Raw genomic sequence first — 21,847 nt, forward strand, 5'->3', positions numbered from 1 at the left:
TATTGTAGCATCTGTGCCGAGTGCTGCAATGGATGGATTCTCTGCTCTTTACGTGGCTTTTTGAGGTGGCTCGCTATCCTTAAAAGGTCTGCTTGCCTTTTGCCACAGTAGTTGGTCACACGTGTGACTTTGCAGAGTTATTGGTTTTATAGGCGCTCCTGCTAAAGATGATGTAATGCCAGCTCCCTGGCTGATGTAACTTGTCCAGCGCAGTGGTCATTTCCAATTCAGTGCACAAACTCGTTGAAATAATGGGGTGGTCTTCTCTCCCGCTTCAGTTGTGCAGCAGGATTTGGGAGTGATGTGTTGTCAGAGGGTGCAGCAGGGATGTTGTGTGCTGCACTGGCAGATGGCACAACCAGGATGTTAAGTGCTGTGCTGTCATGCGGTGCAACAGAGGAGTTCAGTTCTGGTCAGCTGTAAGCAAGCAGGTGAACCTCCTTGTTTAGAGATGCAGATGTTCCAGTCTCTTTGGTTTTCCCCTTTACTGAACTGGTGCTGCAAACTGCATTCCAGGTCTGGATCTTAGTTTTGAGACTCTCCCAACGCCACTACAATCTGCCTTGTCCTTTAGTTGTGCATTTTTATCACCAGCCCTGTTTTTCATAGCTTACTGGGAGTCATGTGCCAAGTCAATCTGCCACACCTTTCCCCAGCTCCATGAGGCTGAAGCTCTGTTGTTGTCTGTTCACCCGGTCTAATGGACCTTAACAGATGGAGAAGCAGTAGTGGAGCTGCAGATGTGCCAGTCTCTCAGTTGTCTCTATCCCTCTACTGCTGTTTCAAACGGCACTCCAAATTATGGATCTGAGCCTTCAGACTCTCCAGCACCTCCTCTGAAGAGCCAAGCGAGTTCATTTTAGGTCTCCAAAGCACTCGGCGCTCTGCTAAGTCAGACTGTAGGTCTTCTCATCCCACTTCTGACACCAATGTAGCGTCTATGCTGAGTGCCACAATGGATGGATTCTCTGCTCTTTACATGGCTCTTTGAGGTGGCTGCAGTCCTTAAAAGGGCTGCTTGCTTTTTGACACACTAGTTGGAAAAGCATGTGTGACTGCAGAGTTGCAGTTTTTATAGGCGCTTCTGCTATTTGTGATGTAATGCCAGCTCATACTTAGGTGACTCATTCCTGCTGCATAATTATTAAGCTTGCTCAAGTGCACTGAGACCATACCCAGGGAAGAGTGCCATGCAGACCTGGAACAGAATCCATATTACTAACCGAGAATGCTAAACCGGATGATGGACGCAGGCACATCCGGCAATGGGCCGTAGCTGCAAAAAGACGTACTGCGCAGGCGCAAAAAGAGTCCGCGAGGGTCGGCTAGACCCAAAAAAAAAAAAAAAAAAAAAAAAAAAAAAAGAGGCTCGCGCACAACAGCAAGGCACCCCCCCCCCTACAGGCACCGGACGGGACACACACCAAGAGGGGGATTCAACAAGCCCATGGAACACAAAAAAAAGAACACAAAACCACCCCACAGACCCTATAAGCAAGGGACGGGACACACACAAACAGGGGGATTCAACAAGACACAGGAACACAAAAAGAAAGAAGATGCTCGCGCGACAACAATCCTCAACCCCTTACACACACACATCCATAAGAAGTGACACCCAAAGCCACATATTCTAAAGTGAACATCAACACCTTCACACTAGACAGCATAGGTGTCAGCATAGGTGGATCTCCTTACAATAAAGCACTATTAACCGTTCAACTGCAGAAAAAGAAACATATTAACAGTGACTGCGATCCTTCTTATTACTTATCCATATTTCGCATGCTGAGAAAGAAACAAGTCATGAATACACGGTCACGGGTACAAAACGAAAAGGAAAGGATAACAGGAACAAACACACGAAAACGAAAGAAACAACAAAATAGACGGCTATGCAGCATAGGTGGATCTCATTACAATAAGGCACTATTAACCGTTCAACCGCAGAAAAGTCTCCATATTAACAGTGAGTGCAATTCTCCTTATTACTTATCCATATTTCTAAAAGAAAAAATGTCTCGACTCCAAAAACGCAAAGCTCAACTAAAGCTTCTAACTAACGATGTACCTAAAAGTAAAAACTTTATGAACTGCGTTAGATCCTACAATAGTTCATTTGCTTTTGCATATACCGGAGTAAATATCAGGCCACCAAAAGGCAATGGCCCATACTACTTTCGCATATGTGCACAAATACTGCATCGCATTGGAACAGTGCACCCTGAAACAAATCAACAACGCAAATATGCACAAATCTACATCCTAGATCCACATGACGCAAACTATCAATCAAAGTGCTGCATCGCAACAGGCACGGATTCAAAACGAAACACCTCCCGTCTCAGACATACGTTAATGGCAGCGAAGGCTACAACGGACTTCTCACACAGCACAGGCAAATCGATTACAGCTCCAAAACAACACGTCCCAAATACTACACATGCAACAACGCGCCTCTCAAACGGCACAAGAAAAACATACACCAGTAAAATGCATTCGGATTAATGAATGTCATTTGCAATCATTGTCATTCAGTTCACTTCCCTGGAGAAACAACTGGAAATACAAGTTATACATTTACACGTTGTTGTCAAAAGGGTCAAATTAGACTGCCTTCTTTACATTCACATACTGAATATCTACAGAGGCTTATAACTGACGATGTACCTGAAAGTGAAATCTTTATCAACTACATTAGATCCTACAAATCGGTATCCACTATGAACATTAACGGTGGCACTGCACGTGACATCCGTCTTGAAAAAATGTTGTTTATTGATGAATGTACAATGGCATTAAGTCACTTACTCAACACCATTCATAAACTTCTACAAACGTTTATGAATAATAATATTCGATTTGGAGGAAAGGTACTTTTATGAGGAGAAGATTTTAGACAGTGATTAGCTATTCTTCCAGATGCCATGCATTCAGCTATTGTTCAGTGCACCTTAAAATACGCAGACAATTGGCATTGCTTTCAAAAGATACAGTTAGTAAAAAAGATACGATGTCCAGAACCAGATCATAACAATTGCTTATTACAACTGAGAGATGGTACACTCACCAATACAGCTGGACTTCAGGCACATATTATTACAATTCCTCAAGCCTTTATCTGCGACAACTTAGTTACAGAGACATTTCGAACAGCAATCTCATTAGACCAAATGCCCCTTTTAACACAACGCACTATATTATGTCCAAAAAATATTAATATGGAAAACATTAATACCCAAGTCATTCCATTACTTCCTGGAGAGACACAACTCTTTCTAAGCTCTGACAAACTTGACTCTGATCACAACAATAACCATCTTAAATGACCTTACAAGTTCTGAGCTGGAATTACCTTTTACACTTAAACGGCGTGTACAAAGAAGTTTTCAAATAAACCTTTACACTGTGCCACACACTTTATTGTTTGCTTTCTATTTGCATCATCTACACCGTCACACTATTCTATATCTCATTCATACATCACGCTCTTTGTCATTCCCAACACCAGGGGTTGGCGAGCGAAGCGAGCAGGGGGCGGAGCCCCCTAGTTGAGTAGAATCAATCAGGCACATTGGCTAAGTTCATGTGGACCAGAACTTAAATGAATTTGTTAGCCACTTTTCAGTGAGGATAAAGTTTAAGGTTTAAAGTCAAGCACTGGGATGTCAGTGGTGTCTCTTGATATTCCACAGTGTTTGGCATCCAGTGCTTTGAATAACAAAATCGTAGAAGAAAGGATCATACTCAGGGGTGGAATGTTGGCACAGGGCTTAGTGCAGCTGCCTCATTGTTTATTTTTCACCATCACCTTCTGTGTCTCAATGAGTTTTTCTCCAGACATTCTGCTTTTACTCACACATCCCAAAAGTGTGCAGATTAAGCTAAGTGTCAACTGACCCGATTGTAACATCAGGCTGTGTCAGTGTCTGTTTCAAAGCATATAACACTATGGACATTTTTTAATCTACATCAATACAGCAGTGGAAACTAGGCATACTATTCATAGCGTATTTATGTTGACATTTTCATGTTGTATTTTAAATGTATAAAAGAAAAAACTTTGTCAAAGTATAGAATTTCATTCTATATATTTTAAATAAATTAAAAACAGTTATTATAGATTAGAGTAATGCACATAAAACAAACACTATTACAAGAGGTAAACACAATACAATCAATACCGTATATAAGTTCTCCCACGGATAAGTCGGGACTTGATTTTACTATAAAATTTCTGGTATTTGATAATGTCGACTCAAACCACCTACACCTGAACACCAGCAAAACCAAGGAGCTGGTGGTGGATTTTAGGAGGCCCAGACCCCTCATAGACCCAGTGATCATCAAAGGTGACTGTGTGCAGATGGTGCAGACCTATAAATATCTGGGAGTGCAGCTGGATGATAAATTAGACTGGACTGCCAATACTGATGCGCTGTGCAAGAAAGCACAAAGCCGGTTATACTTCCTTAGAAGGCTGGCTTCCTTCAACATCTGCAATAAGATGCTGCAGATGTTCTATCAAACAGTTGTGGCGAGCGCCCTCTTCTACGCAGTGGTGTGCTGGGGAGGCAGCATTAAGAGGAAAGACGCCTCACGCCTGGACAAACTGGTGAGGAAGGCAGGCTCTATTGTTGGCATGGAGCTGGACAGTTTAACATCTGTGGCAGAGCGAAGGGCGCTCAGCAGGCTCCTATCAATTATGGAGAATCCACTGCATCCACTAAATAATGTCATCTCCAGACAGAAGAGCAGCTTCAGCGACAGACTGCTGTCACTGTCCTGCTCCACTGACAGACTGAGGAGATCGTTCCTCCCCCAAACTATGCGACTCTTTAATTCCACCAGGGGGGGTAAACGTTAACATTTAACATTATACATAGTTATTGTCTGTTTTTTTTCACCTGTATTATTATCATTCTTTAATTTAATATTATTTATTGTATCAGTATGCTGCTGCTGAAGAATGTGAATTTCCCATTGGGATTAATAAAGTATCTATCTATCTATCTATCTATCTATCTAAGTCGAATGTGGAAAACTCACGCTATTGGTCCAAGACATTACGATATGCTAACACCCACCTCAGAGAGTAACCATGGAACACACTGCCTTTTTTGTCAATGTATTGTGCCTATGTGACCACATGGTAATACCCAAACTATTCCGAAGCAACGTTTGTATCTCACACCCTCATACACCTTTATTGTAAGAGCATCCCTTATCTACGATGGAGCATTTGATCAGAAGAAAATATGAAGTTGGTTTTAAATTATACGTTGAAGTAGCGAAAGAAATTGATAACTGTGCTGCTGCAACAAAACTCGATGCGCCTGTGAAACTGATGCGAGATTGGAGGATGCAAGAAGATGTTAAAAAAAATGTAAGTGTTACATTTTTGAACGGGAATATAAGTCAGGGTCTGATTTTATGATCGATTTTTTGGGTTTCAAGACCCAACTTATACGTGAATATATATGGCATATGGAAAATTAGAATATTCCTCCCTAAAAATAGTATAGACTATAGTATAGGTCTTCATTTGTGTTCAGACAGATACAGATGTCTGTATTATGTGGAGTGTGTGAGCTAGTTACAAGCCCCCCAGTTGATTTTCCTCTATATTTACTTGTTCGTATATTGGTGATCTTTCATTTTTGGGTCAATTGATTGATGGATTATTGGTGGATCTACTATTACTAGTTCCTGTTCCTATATCATAGTTCTTTATTGGTTTGGTGTACCCTGATGAAGAGGTTTTTCCTTGAAACATGTTAGCCAAATCTACACCTTGAATAGGTTCTGAATCCAGTGACACTTCTTCTTATTTTATGCCTATTTATTCTTCATGATACTGTTTCTGATCATTTTTGTAAATAACTTGGGCTGTTAGTTCTTTTTCTAGTTAGCACACTCTATTTATTATGTTTTCTATTATTGTTTCTATTGTTTGCGGTATATTTATCCTATCTGTGTATATACATCCATCCATCCATTTTCCAACCCGCTGAAACCGAACACAGGGTCACGGGGGTCTGCTGGAGCCAATCCCAGCCAACACAGGGCACAAGGCAGGAAACAATCCCGGGCAGGGTGCCAACCCACCGCAGGACACACACAAACACACCCACACACCAAGCACACACTAGGGCCAATTCAGAATCGCCAATCCACCTAACCTGCATGTCTTTGGACTGTGGGAGGAAACCGGAGCACCCGGAGGAAACCCACGCAGACACGGGGAGAACATGCAAACTCCACGCAGGGAGGACCCGGGAATCGAACCCAGGTCCCCAGATCTCCCAACTGCGAGGCAGCAGCGCTACCCACTGCGCCACCGTGCCGCCCTGTGTATATACATTTCTATTGTATTTTTGGTTGTTTTTGTACAGTATGTACAATATTTGTACTTCTTAATTTTTGGTACATTGACATGTATAGAACGTTTATTTTTGAGTTTTGTTTTGCTGTGTGTACATATTTTGTGGTATTACATGTGAGATATTAAATTTGGGTCTATGCTATTTTTTGGGGGAATCCTCTAATTTTCCACATGTTGATTGTATTGTGTCTACTTTAGTTTTTGTTTTATGTGCATTACTCTATTCTATTTAAAATATATAGAGTGAAATGATATACTTTGACAAAGTTTTTTCTTTTATACATTTAAAATACAACATGAAAATGTCAACATAAATACACTAGGAATACTATGTCTAGGGTGGCACGATGGTGCAGTGGGTAGCGCTGCTGCCTCACAGTTAGGAGACCTGGGTTCGCTTCCTGGGTCCTCCCTGCATGGAGTTTTCATGTTCTCCCCGTATTTGCATGGGTTTTCTCCGGGTACTCCGGTTTCCTCCCACAGTCCAAAGACATGCAGGTTAGGTGCACTGGCGATTCTAAATTGTCCCTAGTGTGTGTTTGATGTGTGTGTGCGTGTGTGTGTGCCCTGCGGTGGGCTGGTGCCCTGTCCGGGATTTGTTTCCTGCCTTGCACCCTGTGTTGGCTGGGATTGGCTCCAGCAGATCCCCGTGACCCTGTACTTAGGATATAGCGGGTTGGATAATGGATGGATGGATAGTATGCCTAGTGTCCACTGCTGTATTGATGTAGATTTAAAAAATGTCAATAGTGTGATATGCTTTGAAACAGTCACTGACACAAAGCCTGATGTTACATATATATATATGCGTTTTTTGGGTTCTGCTTACTTTACCTTTTGGTCATTATCCCAGTAAGCAGGTTGGTTATATTTTTTGCAGTTTTGCGGTAGTGGTGGTTCTATGACATTTTCATATGTACATGTTTCTGTTACACATAATAACATTAACGTTTGAGAAAAATTCATCATGTTTGACTCATTTTTCTGTGGTAAACATAATGCTGAGAAGGTTTAAATTCACCCTCAATCTAAAATATAATTTTCCTTCATTCATATTTTGTTCTCTGACATGTCACATTATCCCTCTTTCACTCATTAATGAATGTGATGGGGTTGCAAGGGGCTAAGGCACCACAAAGATTATAAAGCATAGCAGAAAGCCTTAGAGGAAACATCTAAAATACTAAAATTGAGAACTGACTAAAGCAGAAGTGTTTATATATGACTTTGTTGGAATAGGCGACCGCTGCTCCAGAAGTTAAATTTTAGAGGCCATCAGAGAGGAGGTTAGGTTGAATGTCAATAGATCTTCGGGGCTACAGATTGAAGCACATTGTCTCTAGCCAGAGATGCCACTTTAAGAATGAGGCCAGGGAGGAATGGAATTACCTGGCCACTGGTTAAGGTGCACAGTCCTGAATGATCCTAGACTGGGATGAATGGAACCATGTTGTTTCTTTAAGACAGAAAGCGTGGGGCCTGTCTTGATGATCCAGTCATTTAATGGCTATGCTGAGAAACTGGATGCTGCTGAAGAAAAATGATAATAACAATAATCCATCCATCCATCCATTACCCAACTCGCTATATCCTAACTACAGGGTCACTGGGGTCTGCTGGAGCCAATCCCAGCCAACACAGGGTGCAAGGCAGGAAACAAACCCTGAGCAGGGTGCTAGCCCACCACAGATAATAAAAATAATAATAATAATAATAATAATAATAATAATAATGAATTACATTTATATGTTCTTATCACTACTCAAAGTGCTTTAACATACTGTAGGCAGGCGGGAACCACTTCAACTTCCATCAATGTGTAGGAGCCACCTGGGTGATCTGTTGGTAGCTATTCTTGTGTCAATACGTTCACCATATATTAGCTATTAGGTGATGAAGGAGTGATGGACATAAATAACCAGTTAGAGACAGGGGATGATTAGGGAGCCAATATGACCAGATTATGGTTGGCATTTTAGCCAGGACATCGTGATACACCATACTTTTTTTGAAAGATGCTCAGAGATCTTGGTTTTATATCTCATCTGAAGAACAGAGCCATTTTACAGCACAGTGTCCTTGTCACTGCACTGGGGCATTGGGATCAAACCAAAGACTACAGGGTAAGCACCTTCTGATGCCCTCATCAACACCTCTTCCAGCAGCAACCCAAGCCTTTCAGTCTAGGATTTGAGTTGCAGTAGCCTGACACTCATGATAGCTGATATTTTGTGAATTTTCTCTGAGCTTCACAATTTTGCTTTGAGATCTTCCAGTTTTTTTACTTTGGTGAGAATCCAAAATACCTTTATTTTTCTGATTGCATTGTCATTGAAGTTCATTTTAATTATTGTTATTATTTGAAATTGACAGTGATTACCCTTTTTTTATTGGCCATGACGAAATTCAAGTCCCATTGCTATGCCATAATGACCTGTTGCTAGGTGGGAAGGTCCTGGAAGTCACACTGCCAAGACAATGTATAGCCAGTGCTACAATGATCTGAATTGTATTTACATTTTTTTGTAGCCGTATGTTCATCTTTAAAAATTATCAAAGAATTATTTTGAGTGTTTGGGAGGCCAAGGAACTCAATGGGTTAATTAATTTTTGTATTTAGACATGTTCTTAATAATGTTCTGTAAAACCAATGAAAACAAGATGAAAAATGAGTGTTGAGGTCCAAAAGGATGCACTGTTTAATCAAATCATCCAAAGGATGGAAAAAAAATAAAGCACATACACGGTGAAAATAGATCAGCAATCAACAGTAAAAAAGACTTGGAGGCATGAAGCACCAAACCCCTCTGAATTTGGTCTGAATGTGAATGTAGATTTTTGGTGGAGACTTTGTTTAAAAATTTCCACTGTCTATGAAACAATCACAAGCGATTTGCCGTTATTGCTCCTCTCTACTACTAAGCAGGAGTGACATTACCCTGAAGTGCTGTTCCTCTTGCTCTGCATGGATACTTTGCCTCTTTTCCTCTGCACCTCTCTCAGCCTCGATCCTGATGTTTTTCTCTCTCTTTGTCTTTTCTTTGAGTTACCGCCACGCTCTTGGTCTCCTTTTCACTCTTGCTCTCCTGCTCTCTTGTTCCTAGACCTTTTTAATACCCATTGGGTATGGCGGTGCGTCAGTGAAGGACATCGGCATCAACCACCTTCATGTATATTATGCACAATCAGCACATTCCATCATAATGTTCTCGGCAGCCACACAGCTGTCTTCTAACACATCTGCACTGCGAAGGTCTATGTTGCCTCAATGATTTTCCCAAAAAATGCTGCACCGCCACGGACCCTTAACACACAGCATCATAGAAGACAGTTCAAAGTTGTGAGGGAGAGAAAATGGAGTTGAGAATGAAGTGGTTTAGTTTTGTAGTTGAGTGAGCCACCTCATCATAAGTAGAGAGAAAATGCTTGTGATGCCAAGCCCAGAGTGTCTACAGCATTTTTGTTTTTCTGTTTCATTGGTACAGTGTTTTCAGCAGTCATCTTTCCCTTATGCATGCCTTAATAAAGTCACCTCTCTTTATATACTGTATCTTAGGCTAATCAGGATTACAGTAGACCCCCGCAAAGTCACGGTTCAGGGTTCGCAGACTCAGTCGTTCGCGGATTTTTTCTTGGAACCTAACTATTAATTGTTAGCGGAAAGAGCAAATATCCTCCGCTATTTTTTATGTTTTTTTTCCATGGCAATACTGTGCTGCAGAGAGAACAGGAAGCAACCACTGAGGGAAACACGGTTTGGGATGGTGAAAGTAGCCAGTCCAAGAGCGTTATTCATTTCTCCTTGCTGCTGATTGATTGCTGCCCTGTAACACATCTCCAGTTGAGTGTCCTCGTGTTTTCCATTTTGTTATTTTATTCTTTTTGCTGTTCTTAAATGCACAAGATGTCGCCGATACGCCCTGTACCTTCTAAGGCTTCTGGCACAGAGCCTAAGCGGCAGAAGAAGTTTAAAACACTCCAGGAGAAGGTTGAACTACTGGATTTGCTCCGGGAACTAAAAAGTTATGCTGCAGTAGCGTGCCACTATGGGATTAATGAAAGCACCGCACGCTACATAAAGAAGAACGAAGCAGTGATCTGGAGTACCGTATCTGTAAGTTTCTGTGATAGTGCCAAAAAGGTAACGACCGAAAGGAATAAAAATATGGTCAGGATGGAATCTGCCTTGGCATTGTGGATCACCGACTGCAGGAAGAAAAACATCCCCTTGGATGGTAATATCATCCGTGAGAAAGCACGGAAATTGTACCAGCAGTTCGCTGCAGGAGATACTGTACCAACTTCCCATCACAATGTTCCTGAAACCTATAAAGAAAAGCCAGCACGAAACCCCACCAGAAGAAGACCCGTCCAAAGATGCGACTCCTCCTGAAGCGCCTGAAGAAGAGGTGCCACCCAAAGAATTTTAAATCCTCTGCATTGTACTGCACAGCTACTTCATCATCATCATCATCATCATCATCATAATCAATATCATTAATCATTGGTGAGTACCCGTACATTTTACTGTATTTTAATTAAATGAAATTATTATGTATTTACTCTACTTATAACAAAGAAAATGACAGCGCATACCAAAGAAAACGCAATTGCATGAATTTCAGTATGTATAGCGGTAACATCGGTATTTTACATTCTAGCACCGCTGGAGAAACAGCAGTACAGTACTGTACAGTATATGGTTTTACCTTTACATTCTGTTTTTAGGTAATGTATTAATGTATTAAGCTGAGTTTGAAACAAAATTAAAGTGCTTTGGGGTCATACTGTATTTAGGATTTAAACTATAAAAATAGGCATTTAAAAGGCATTTTTTAACCACATCCAAAAGTCGCGGTTTTTCACAATTCGCGGGTGCTCTAGGAACGTAACCCCCACGAATTCTGGGGGTGTACTGTATTCCAAAGTGAGGAGAGACCGCTGAAGAATACCCTCCTATTATAACAGGCATCAGACCAGATGCTTACAGAACATGCTCTTATATTTCAGTCTCATATATTTCTTAATGTGTACTTGGGGTCAGATGGAATTGATCATTTTAGCATGCTGCTCTAGCAGTTATCTTCTGTGCTTTCCAGGTGTGCTCACAAGCTGCTTTTGTCACGAAATGCCAATTTTCAAAGTGCCGGTTGTTCAGAGCTTTGGGATTGTGTCCCAGAGTCATCAGATTGAACTGCAAAACAGACTGTTGCAAAAGGTTCAGGAAATTGAAGAGTCCTCAAAGAAAAAGGATTCATCACAAAGGTAAGGTTTTTAAAGTTATTTTTATTTTATTTCTTTCAGTAGGTTTAGTGTCCTAAGTCAATTGTTTGTGATCTCTTATTTTAATAATGCTCCAAAAGTAAAGGGCCCACATTGGATGAATGCAAAAGTCTAGGAGGCTAAAGACAACAGGCTGCTCAGCACCTCGGAGTAGCACAAATGGGCTGCAAGTGAACTGCAATACTTAGCGTGATGAGGGATGAATCACAAAATCATCCAGAATGTTCAAGCAAATTGTAGAAAAAAACCTGATCTAAATCCGTTAAGTAGTTCTTTAGTAGTTTATGAAAATCGGACAGACAGACAGACAGATGTTGGATTTTATATATACAGAGCTATGGAAAAAATTGACCATTCTACTGAAACAAGAAAATTACAGAGAAAAAAAACTACATATATCAAGGAAACATATCTAAGTAAACATTACACTTAATAAACCTATTAACAGCACAATCCACATTTTTACACAAACGTTGATGATCAAAGAAGATCTGTTCTTCAAGCAAAAATCATTTCATTTTCTGTACCACTTTCCTAGTAAGAGACCCATTACCATAGCAGCTGGAAGTCACCTGACCTGATTTTACCAAGCAACAGTTTTCAGCTGTTTTGGGGAGGTTCCATACTTTCCACTGTTCCCTTGCCAATGTGTTTCCATTATGAGATGTCTTGAAGGGATGTCCAAACTCCCTCAACTGACTCATTTTGATGCAGAAAAGCAACATATCAAATCTGCGTTCTTTGCAGAATATTGAGTTCTTTGCTCTTTCATTGATTCTGTGCCTTGTGGCTGCTTGCAACATGTACTTATGATGTCTATGTTTTGGTCACTATCCAAAGCTCTTGGCCATTGGTGAGATTGAGATGTAGATTGTGTGGTGAAGTCAGAGTTTCAGCCAAGCTTTTAGCTCCAAATCCACCAATAGCGTCCATTTCAACACTTGCAGTAATGAGCCCCCGTAACCACCATTGGTTACACTTCTACAGTCCCCTCTGTCCTCTGTCATGAACAATTTCATGCAATGATTAACACTGTTTATATGGGACTGCAGCTCCCCATTCACCTATCAAAAGTAAGGTACTCTTTTTAGTCAGTCTTCAAATATGGCTGATTTTGAGGTACTGATGTTCATCTCAACATCTAACTGTTCTGGTATGCACTAACAAAATTCAGACTCATTAATTTATACTATTATTCCTATGAAACATAATGCCAATGTGTTAATTGTATGTCTTTTAGGAACCCAATTGAGATTACTGAGGAATTTATCCAGCAGTTTCAGAATGCAAAGGAAGGTTCTGAACAGATATATTACGTTGACTTGGCCATGAAGATGTTAAATAGATGCAAGGTAAATTCTGAGTCCAATCTCCATCTTTGTCCATTAGTTCATCATGTAAACCCACTTATTTCAATTCTTTTTTAGCAGGGCCAGAGGCATGGGCACAAGGCAAGAAAAAATCTCACACAGACCCACATTTACACTTACTGGTTCAACATAATTATTATTACTTATTTTGCAGCTGCCTTTTACCCAAAGTATCTTACATGTATTACAATACAAGATTGTGATACATTAAAATTAATTTCTATTTTCTACAATTGAAATGCAGTCAGTTTAAGTCACTTTCTCAGGGTCACATATTGAATCAGAAGTGTCAATTGAATAGGCAGCCTTGTTATTAAAACCCAGTGTCCTAGCAACCCAACCTGCCAAGTTTGCACGTCGTTTGCAAACCAGAGAATGCAGAGTACTGATGTGGAGGATACCATAATAAATTATGTACAGGTACAATCTTGACAAAGTAATCAAACTTATATGCCTGGAGCTATTGATGCATAAGCGGCTTTCCTCCTTATCAATTGAATTATCAGTGATATAAAGTTGTAAGTCTCTCCCCATCTCTGTATCTGTATTTCCTATAGCTTAAACCTGCGATGGTGTCTACAATCAAACTTACAATGAAAATGGTGGAGGATACACTGGGGGGAGATTTTGAGCACAAACAAAGTCTGAAATCCCATTCCAATGTAAAAACATTCCAAAGTGTTTGCATTGGCATATGAAATTCATTGTCAAATATTTCTAATTCATTTGCTTAATTAATTACTTGGATTTGTTTTCTGGCTAATCTGTAAAAATTAGCCAAATAAAAATTCATGAATATTCATTCAGTATTAAAGCTGCATAATCCAGTTAAGGGTCACTAGGTGCAGGGCCTATCCTGTCAGCATTGTACGCTAAGCAGTAATCAACCCAGCATTCATGGATATGACAAGTTATAAATATCAATCTCAAATGTTGCAACTTTGGGGTTCCAAGGAATGATATCAAAACCTGAATTGTTTGTTGCTGGAACAATAAGGCTTATAAACTGTTGTATTTTTTAAGAATCAGTTGCTGAAGATTATTGTGTGCCGAGTGAATGCTTACTATTAACAGGACTCCACCAAATTTTTAATTGAGACAAATAAAGCACTATCCATTGCAAAATATCGAGGAGAGATTATAAAGAATAGGGGTCTTCTGAGATGCCCTATTTAATGTCCAAGTTTAAATAAAAAAGAAATGAAAGAAAACAGTACAATCGTTTGGCTTTACAGCCAAAAATAAGTTTTAGCTCCTAAGATGAGGTCCAAACTCCTTGATAGCTGCTTCCCTAATGAACGTTGAATTCTGGTCAGCACACTCTTTAAATAGGGTAGGAGGCGGAGCTACCAACAATCCTCTGGTAGTGACATCAGGGTTCTTCCTGTGGGTGTTCCTCCATTTTATGACAGGAATGGAAGAGAGGTTTGTGCTGGTGTCATCTGTACAACCACCTCCCCGTGCTTGAGGGCTTAATACTATCTATCTATCTATCTATCTATCTATCTATCTATCTATCTATCTATCTATCTATCTATCTATCTATCTATCTATCTATCTATCTATCTATCTATCTATCTATCTATCTATCTTTATTTCTATCTATCTATCTATCTATCTATTTTATTTGCTTATTTATTATTTTGTTTTTGTTTAAAATTTATTTTAGCCTATGTTGAGCACTTTGGTCAGCGTCTGTTGTATGTAAAGTGCTTTATAAATAAAGTTGACTTGACTTGACTTGACTATCTATCTATCTATCTATCTATCTATCTATCTATCTATCTATCTATCTATCTATCTATCTATCTATCTATCTATCTATCTATCTATCTATCTGTCTATCTGTCTGTCTGTCTGTCTGTCTGTCTGTCTGTCTGTCTGTCTGTCTGTCTGTCTGTCTATCTGTCTATCTATCTATCTATCTATTTAAAATGTATGGGCACATCCAGTAACAATGAAGGTTTACTGTTACCAGTATTGGCATGAAGAAGGCTATATAGAAGCCTAGAATACATGTGTGCAGAGAATTTGAAGACAAGAGTTTAGTTCATTACAAAAACTTTACACAAAATAGTTTTCTTCTAACAGATGTGAGGCGATAGGCCTTTAGCCTGAAGTTGTAAAGCTGAACAGGAGTGCAATGCATGCTTGGAAAGCTTAAACATGAATAAGCTCCTGGAGTGTTTTGCTTAGTTAGCTTTGAGTCCCAGAAAAACATGACCTTGAGTTTTTTTCATTTGTGATCTTCTTATTAGTGATAATGATGCCAGTAACATTTTCTGGTGTCTTTTCTGTACATATTTTTAATGTGTTTTGGTTAAATGTAAAATATCAGCACACCCTGCTAACAGGCGTTAGAAAGTGAGACATGCTGTTTGAGCGTTTTTTTGGGGGGAGTTAGGGGGTGTGGAGAGGTACCTTGTGTCTGCCATTTTTTTTCTTTTATTTTTACAAAAACTGAAACTTTTAGAGAGCTCTTACTCTGTGAACATCTTTGTTCTGCTTGAGAACAAATACTCTGTAACTAAGGAATTGTACCACTTGGGATATTCAACAATGTCTTGCTGTAGCTAATGGGACTGCATGAAGATTTATCCTACCCAGGTTGAATGACTATGTATTGCTTTGCACTTGCTGTTATTGATTTTATTGCAAATAAATATAGTTTTTGATTGAAAACTTAAAGCCAGTGTCTCTGTCTGACATTTACTAATGAGCTGAGAAGGTAAATTGTTCATTCCTTTTCTAAATGCAGTCCCTTAAGGGCACAAGAGGATGCTCTTATGAAGCCCTCTATTGGTAGTAAACTGGGTTGAATTAAACATTTGAAAGTAAAGAGAGTCCAGTCCGTGATCTGCCTGCCATGGAGGTTCCAAGGCTGAAACCTCAGGGAGCAGCACGGACATTGAGATAGTTAACAGATTACTGGTAACAAGTATATAGCTTATTTTGACATTACTTCCTATTCCTCATCTAGAAAAGAATCTGAAAGGCTAGTTAGTGCCATTTGTTTTAGGTGCAATGCATAGGTGATCCGATAACACAATAAAACATAAACATAATAAAAAAGTTTTTATGTGTTAATTACTACATTTCAAACAGCACAAAGGCTAGAAATTGTCTAAAATTGCATTTTATACTTTGTATATTATTTGATTGCTAAGATTCTTATTGTTTTATAGCGCAGAGCTGGTCTTAGTACACTTGGTGTTGGAGAGCACGTTGACCTTCCTCTAGCATGGACAGAGCTGCTGTTGCTGGCATTATGTAGAGGCAGAATACAAGAAGGTGAGTGTTAATTTTCTGCTGTTGGTTAAAAGGGAAACAAATAATGAAAGATTCATTCTATTAAACGTATAATGTAAGATTCATTTTATTTAAAGCAACAATTTCAAGAAATAGGGTATCTTATAACCATATTGTACTTTCATTTTGGAGGAGAGTTTTTAAGGCTGATACCATTCCAGAGTCCAACATTTTTGCAATTGAGTCACGACCCTGTTCCACCCAGGCAAGAGAATAGGCCATTAAAAAGTCATGTGACAATGAAAAGTTAAGGTCTGCACTAAAGTCAATATTTTCAGAAGGTTGAATGGTAATGTGAGCAGTGATTGGGGAAAGTGAAATGCAAAGATGAAGTTAAGGTGGGGGCTTTTCCAGAAATGTGTTCTGAATTGTTGCCGGTTTAAGATAGTGTAGGAAGTGGTGTCCAACATGAGACAATGGAAGCTAACATGTAACAGTGATCCTCTACCAATAGTGAAACATGAGAAGGAATTTAAGAAGAATGCATAGAAAAGAAGAGTTGATGTGGATGAAAAGCCTGATGATGAACAGAGGAGCAACCAGTGTGAAGTTTGCAGGTGACAAGTCAGAAAGTGTGAATGAGGTCATTGAAGAGTAGTCTACAGGTGATTGACAAGATCTTTATCTCTCACCTCTGGGTTTTAGATATTCATGTAGTCAATCAATACGTGTTGCCATTATAATGAACTAGAAGAAGAAAAGTTCTGCTTACATAGCACTTTACAATATGGATAAAAGTGTACTGTAGATTTGTTGGTGATAGAAAATGTGGAATGAGATGTACAATGAACATGTTCCAAGAGACACCCATCATTATGATGTCTAAAGAAGACTCTTTGGTATTAAAAGGAAAAAAATATGTGCCATTTATGGACTGATACCTCTTCCAGAACTTGTCCTCCATGTATGCTCAATGCTGCACAGATAGACATCTGGCTCCCTGAAAGGGTAAGTGAGATAGGAAATATATAAATGGTGTAAGGAGGTTATGTTCTCAATGGGTAATATACACTTGGAAAAGGTAGAACACAAAGCAGCAATCAATGATAAGGTCAACTTGATGTGTCACGTTTGTCTAATGGAGGACTAGGAGAACAGTTGTGTAAACTCCCAAAAGAGTGGATTGTTCCAACACTTAATTCAATACAACTCTAGGTTGCAGAAGCAGAATAATGGGGAACTACTGATAATTGGAGAGATTAGCTAGCCCACCAGAAGTCATGGATGCTTGTGCCAATAAGCCTGTTTTGGCGATCAGTGATGTTGGGCTATAAAGAGGGCCACTGAGGCCTGGAGTTCCTAGTTCTTTGAAGATCCACCCCTGAAAATGAACATAACTCTGTCATGGACCAGAAGTGGAACACCTGAGGTTTATTTAATGTGGAAATTGGGGTAAAGGTTTACTTGCAGAAGGAAGCTGACCAACACAGAATAAAGGAGCAGATGAGAAGGTGCAGGGAAACAGGACGGCTGTTCCTAGAAGCAGATGCTAAAACACCTTCTATTTACATGGCCCTAGAGCCGGATGCAAGTTTTTGTTCATTCCATCTTCAGATGGTACACTGGTAGTAAAAGCTCTTGTTTTTGTAAAACTCTGGAACCTTTTTTTATCAATACCTTTTTTCTTAATGCAGTCGAACTTTGCCACATGGATGTAAGTCTTCTTCTGAATCAGAATCTATGATGTTACACTGATCATGTAGGAATGTAGGATCACTGAGCTCAGTGGATGTATTAAAAGAAAGATTTCGTGTGGCATTTATTTAATCAATACTTTGTACAGTATGTATTACTATTACGTCATTAAAGATTAGATGAAGTTTTAGGTCAAGAATACAGATAATGTTGTTTACAACAGTGAATCAAAGTTTCATAAAAATTAAACAAATTTTTTTTTTTTGCCAAATGCAAAATGCCATACTCATAAAAGTGTTTTTAGGATTTTAAAGTTTTTTGTTTTTTTTTAATTGAATGGAAAATAAGGAATATTACTTCTTAAAGCCTTGTTTACTTGTGTTTACCGGTGTTCTTTTCTGTTGCTGCCTAATGCACTAGAGATGCTTGTTTCTATTCTAAATGACAAGCAGACGCACGACAAAGTAATGAAGTAATGCATGTAAACACTTTGAGACAGGATCTAGGTGCCTTAATTCTTGGTTGAATGGTATGAATTTCACTGGCAATGAAACACAATTTATTTTGCAGAATATTTTGTAGAGTAAATCACTGACTTTTGCTCCAAATGCAGTTTTCCTCGAATCGTATCACTCATGTCCTCACAGGTGGCGCAGTGGTAACGCTGCTGCTTTGCAGTAAGGAGACTGTGGAAGATTGTGGGTTCGCTTCCCGGTTCCTCCCTGTGTGGATAGCGCTTTGAGTACTGAGAAAAGCGCAATATAAATGTAATGAATTATTATTTTAATCACTACCCACCAGTACAGTTCCAAGCACTTCCATTCTCATTGTTTGAATTTTGCTCTTTTTCTGTCTGTGCTCTGGCCTCTTCTTGAACCCATTCCCCATCTCTCGTGGGCCTCTGGGCTAACAACAGTTTTAAAACCTCTCCTGGGGTCACTTCTGATATGAATGGACACCACACCACACTAGAACTCATCCTCTGTCTCACTCTAGCAGCCCCTGGTGTTTCTGCAGCCCTAAAGCTTGAGGCTCCCTAACATTGTCATGTCTCCACTGCTTGACCTTGTAAAGTGGCAGCCTGATCTGTGCTTTCCCACCCAGGGACTGGGAGCTACCCTTAATTGAAATGAAAGTCTTTTAACATCTCTCTCAGCCTTCCATCATCATCTCTCCCCCTCCCTCTCTCTCTCTGTACCATGAAGATCAGACATCTTTGGAATTTCCCTATTTGCCTTTCCTCTAGTGTCCATTAGTTGCACCGTCCAATTTCACTTCAAGTCCTAAAAATCATATTATTCAAAGTTGATTTACGTACCACTGCAAAAAAAAAAAAAAAAACCCACAAATGTACTTAATCTGATTTTAGGCTAAGAAGTGTACTCATTTCTTCTATTCTGTGTATGTCTTTTAAAGAGGCTTTGGACATTCTTGCACTGTCTCTGGATCATGCACCAATAAGCCCAGAGCAGCTGCTTGTTCTCCTCTGTGCGGCGGAGACCGTTCTCTACTGGGTTTGCAGCAGCACTGCAGAAAAGCCATTCCTGGGCACTGATGAAATCAAGATATTAAAGGTATGGTGGGGGCTATCATTATGAAACTGATTAAGAACTTATGACTTAGACATATGGGAAAGTGAATTCTATTGCTTTCTTTTTTATTGCATCTAAAGTAACAGCTATAAAATGTATTCCCCTTGTTATTATTAAGATAGGCTTCAGTACACCATGAGCATATAATTAGATTAAGCCGGTTTGAGTATAGATGGACGAATGTTATGAAAGTTGTAAAAATGTAAAATGGAGAGCAGTAAATCAAGATTACTAATCAGTCTACTACCTTTTTTGGCCACAAGATGGCACTAGCATACAGTAGTAATAATTTTGGATTTATTGTATTTATTTTCTGTATAGGATCTTCTCGCTATAGGCAACTTTTTAGTACAGTAATGTGTTAATTTCAGTCAAAAAATTACTATAAATCCAAAAAGCTCACGGTATCTTGAATATAGTTTAATTAATTCAGAAATAAACATTTCTGAGGCTGCTTACCAATGTAATAACTAAGATTGAGCAGTTAGGGTTTAGCAGGGAATTTATGCAGCTCTTTTGGAGGCCAGAATTAGACATTACAGTAAATATGCCTTGTTTGTAAGTGTGCTGCTCTGATTCAGTGATTTATGTAATCCTAACTTTGTACCTCATAATTGCTTCTTAACAAGTATCAATTTGTCTATGTGAAGGCTAATTTTTACTTTTCATAAAAAGTGACATGTTCTGGGGTTATTGTAATATACATTATTGGCTTTCATTGTAAAGGATGTGCACTGCTGATTTTTTAAAATCAGCCTCTCAGGTCATTTCTCTGTCATAGCAAGGAGGCCTAAGATCGTACATACAGTACATACAGCTCTCTTTTCAATGTGTGCATTTGCTGCTCTAAGTTGAGGGACATCAGGCATTGATGATGTGGAAGCGTGGTGGGGACATACAACTCCCCAAACCCAGACACAGACAGGCACAGAGACACACAAGTGCAAACACCATGCACTTTATTTATCTTTCTTCTCATGGTAAATGCCGTCCCCCATTTCCCAACGATACTACACAGTTCAAGCACAACAGCACCCAAATCTTTTTCTTCTTCTCTCTCTTTCTCTTCTCTGCTGCCTCCACTCCTCTCCCAGCAAGCTTTGTCGTCCACCTCCCGACTCTGGGTCCTCGAACAAAGTGAGGCGGCCTCCTTTATAGTGCACCCAGAAGTACTCCAGGCGCTCTGTGATCCTCTTCCGACAGCACTCCTGGGTGTGGTGGAAGTGCTGCATGGGCACCCTGAAATGCTCCAGGTGCACCCGGATCCTCTTCTGGCATCATTTCTGAGTGTGGCGGTGGTCATAGGCCTCAGCAGGGTTGAGCTTCCAAGCTCCCAGCTGTGGCCCTGATGCAATCCAGAGTGGTTGCCCTCTCATGTTCCGGGGGAGGTATTGCCATGAACATGTCCTCTCCCCTGGTCCTTCCATCATATAGGCATCCCAGCAGGGTAAGGGGCCCAACCATCCGCCACAATGGATACATGGCTGGATGAGACAGTAGTCCATTGCACAGCACACTCATGTCAGGCTAACCCTGAAGTCTGAAGTCACAGTTTAACCTCTTAGGATTGTGGGAGTGAACTAGACTGTTTGGTGGTCTCCCATCTAAACTCACTGAACATGCAAACATCCCATAAAAGTCCCCCTTGCCAAGAATCAAGCTTTGCTCTGAGGTGGTAATACTACCCAGTAATCCACCATGCTAATTGAGGGGGTGCCATGTAGGCCACAACTGCCAGAAAGTACTAACAGTATTGCAGCCATAGGATGTACCATGTCATCTGTCATCTCTAGGTAGAGGTGGAAAAGGTTGAGTTTCATAATTCATCAGTCAGCTTTGAAGCTGCAAGACAGGGAGGAATAGTTCACTGGTGGGAGGAAAAGAGACTCAAGGAGTGTCCCCTTAGAATATCAGGACATCCATCACTTAGGATAAGCAGGCGGCCCTCTTTGGTGCTCCTGAGATAAACACTTCCTAGAAAGGGGAAACCTGTGAGCCCCCATTTCTAATTTGTGCAAGAACGGCAGCACAAAAAGGAGGGAGCAACAGAACATTTCCCAGGGTCATCTAGTATAAGACAGTGAAGTGTTGTAAATTAGAGAAGAAAAAGCTGGTTTTCCAGGAGTGCTTCATGCCTCCTGATTAATGATCAAAGAAGCCTTTGCCAATGTCACTTCTGCTGAAGGTTCATTCTTGTTAGGGAGCAATCTGATTTGCAGCTCCATTGGGCTTCGGTCCCACAGAGCCATACTGTGTATCTTCACTCTTCTTTT

General features: G+C 40.0%; 1 protein-coding gene across 1 annotated transcript in view; it reads left to right on the forward strand.

Moving 5' to 3' along the window:
* tmem232 (transmembrane protein 232) overlaps positions 1-21,847 on the forward strand; it is a 180,029-nt gene that overhangs the window by 8,879 nt on the left and 149,303 nt on the right. The window contains exons 2-5 of the mRNA XM_028804512.2: positions 11,485-11,650; positions 12,909-13,020; positions 16,224-16,329; positions 19,399-19,556. Of these exons, the coding sequence (XP_028660345.2) occupies positions 11,514-11,650; positions 12,909-13,020; positions 16,224-16,329; positions 19,399-19,556 (513 nt within the window). The 5' untranslated portion in view covers positions 11,485-11,513. The remainder of the gene's footprint in view (positions 1-11,484; positions 11,651-12,908; positions 13,021-16,223; positions 16,330-19,398; positions 19,557-21,847) is intronic.

The sequence above is a fragment of the Erpetoichthys calabaricus genome, chromosome 7, assembly GCF_900747795.2.
Source record: "Erpetoichthys calabaricus chromosome 7, fErpCal1.3, whole genome shotgun sequence".
NCBI lineage: Eukaryota > Metazoa > Chordata > Cladistia > Polypteriformes > Polypteridae > Erpetoichthys > Erpetoichthys calabaricus.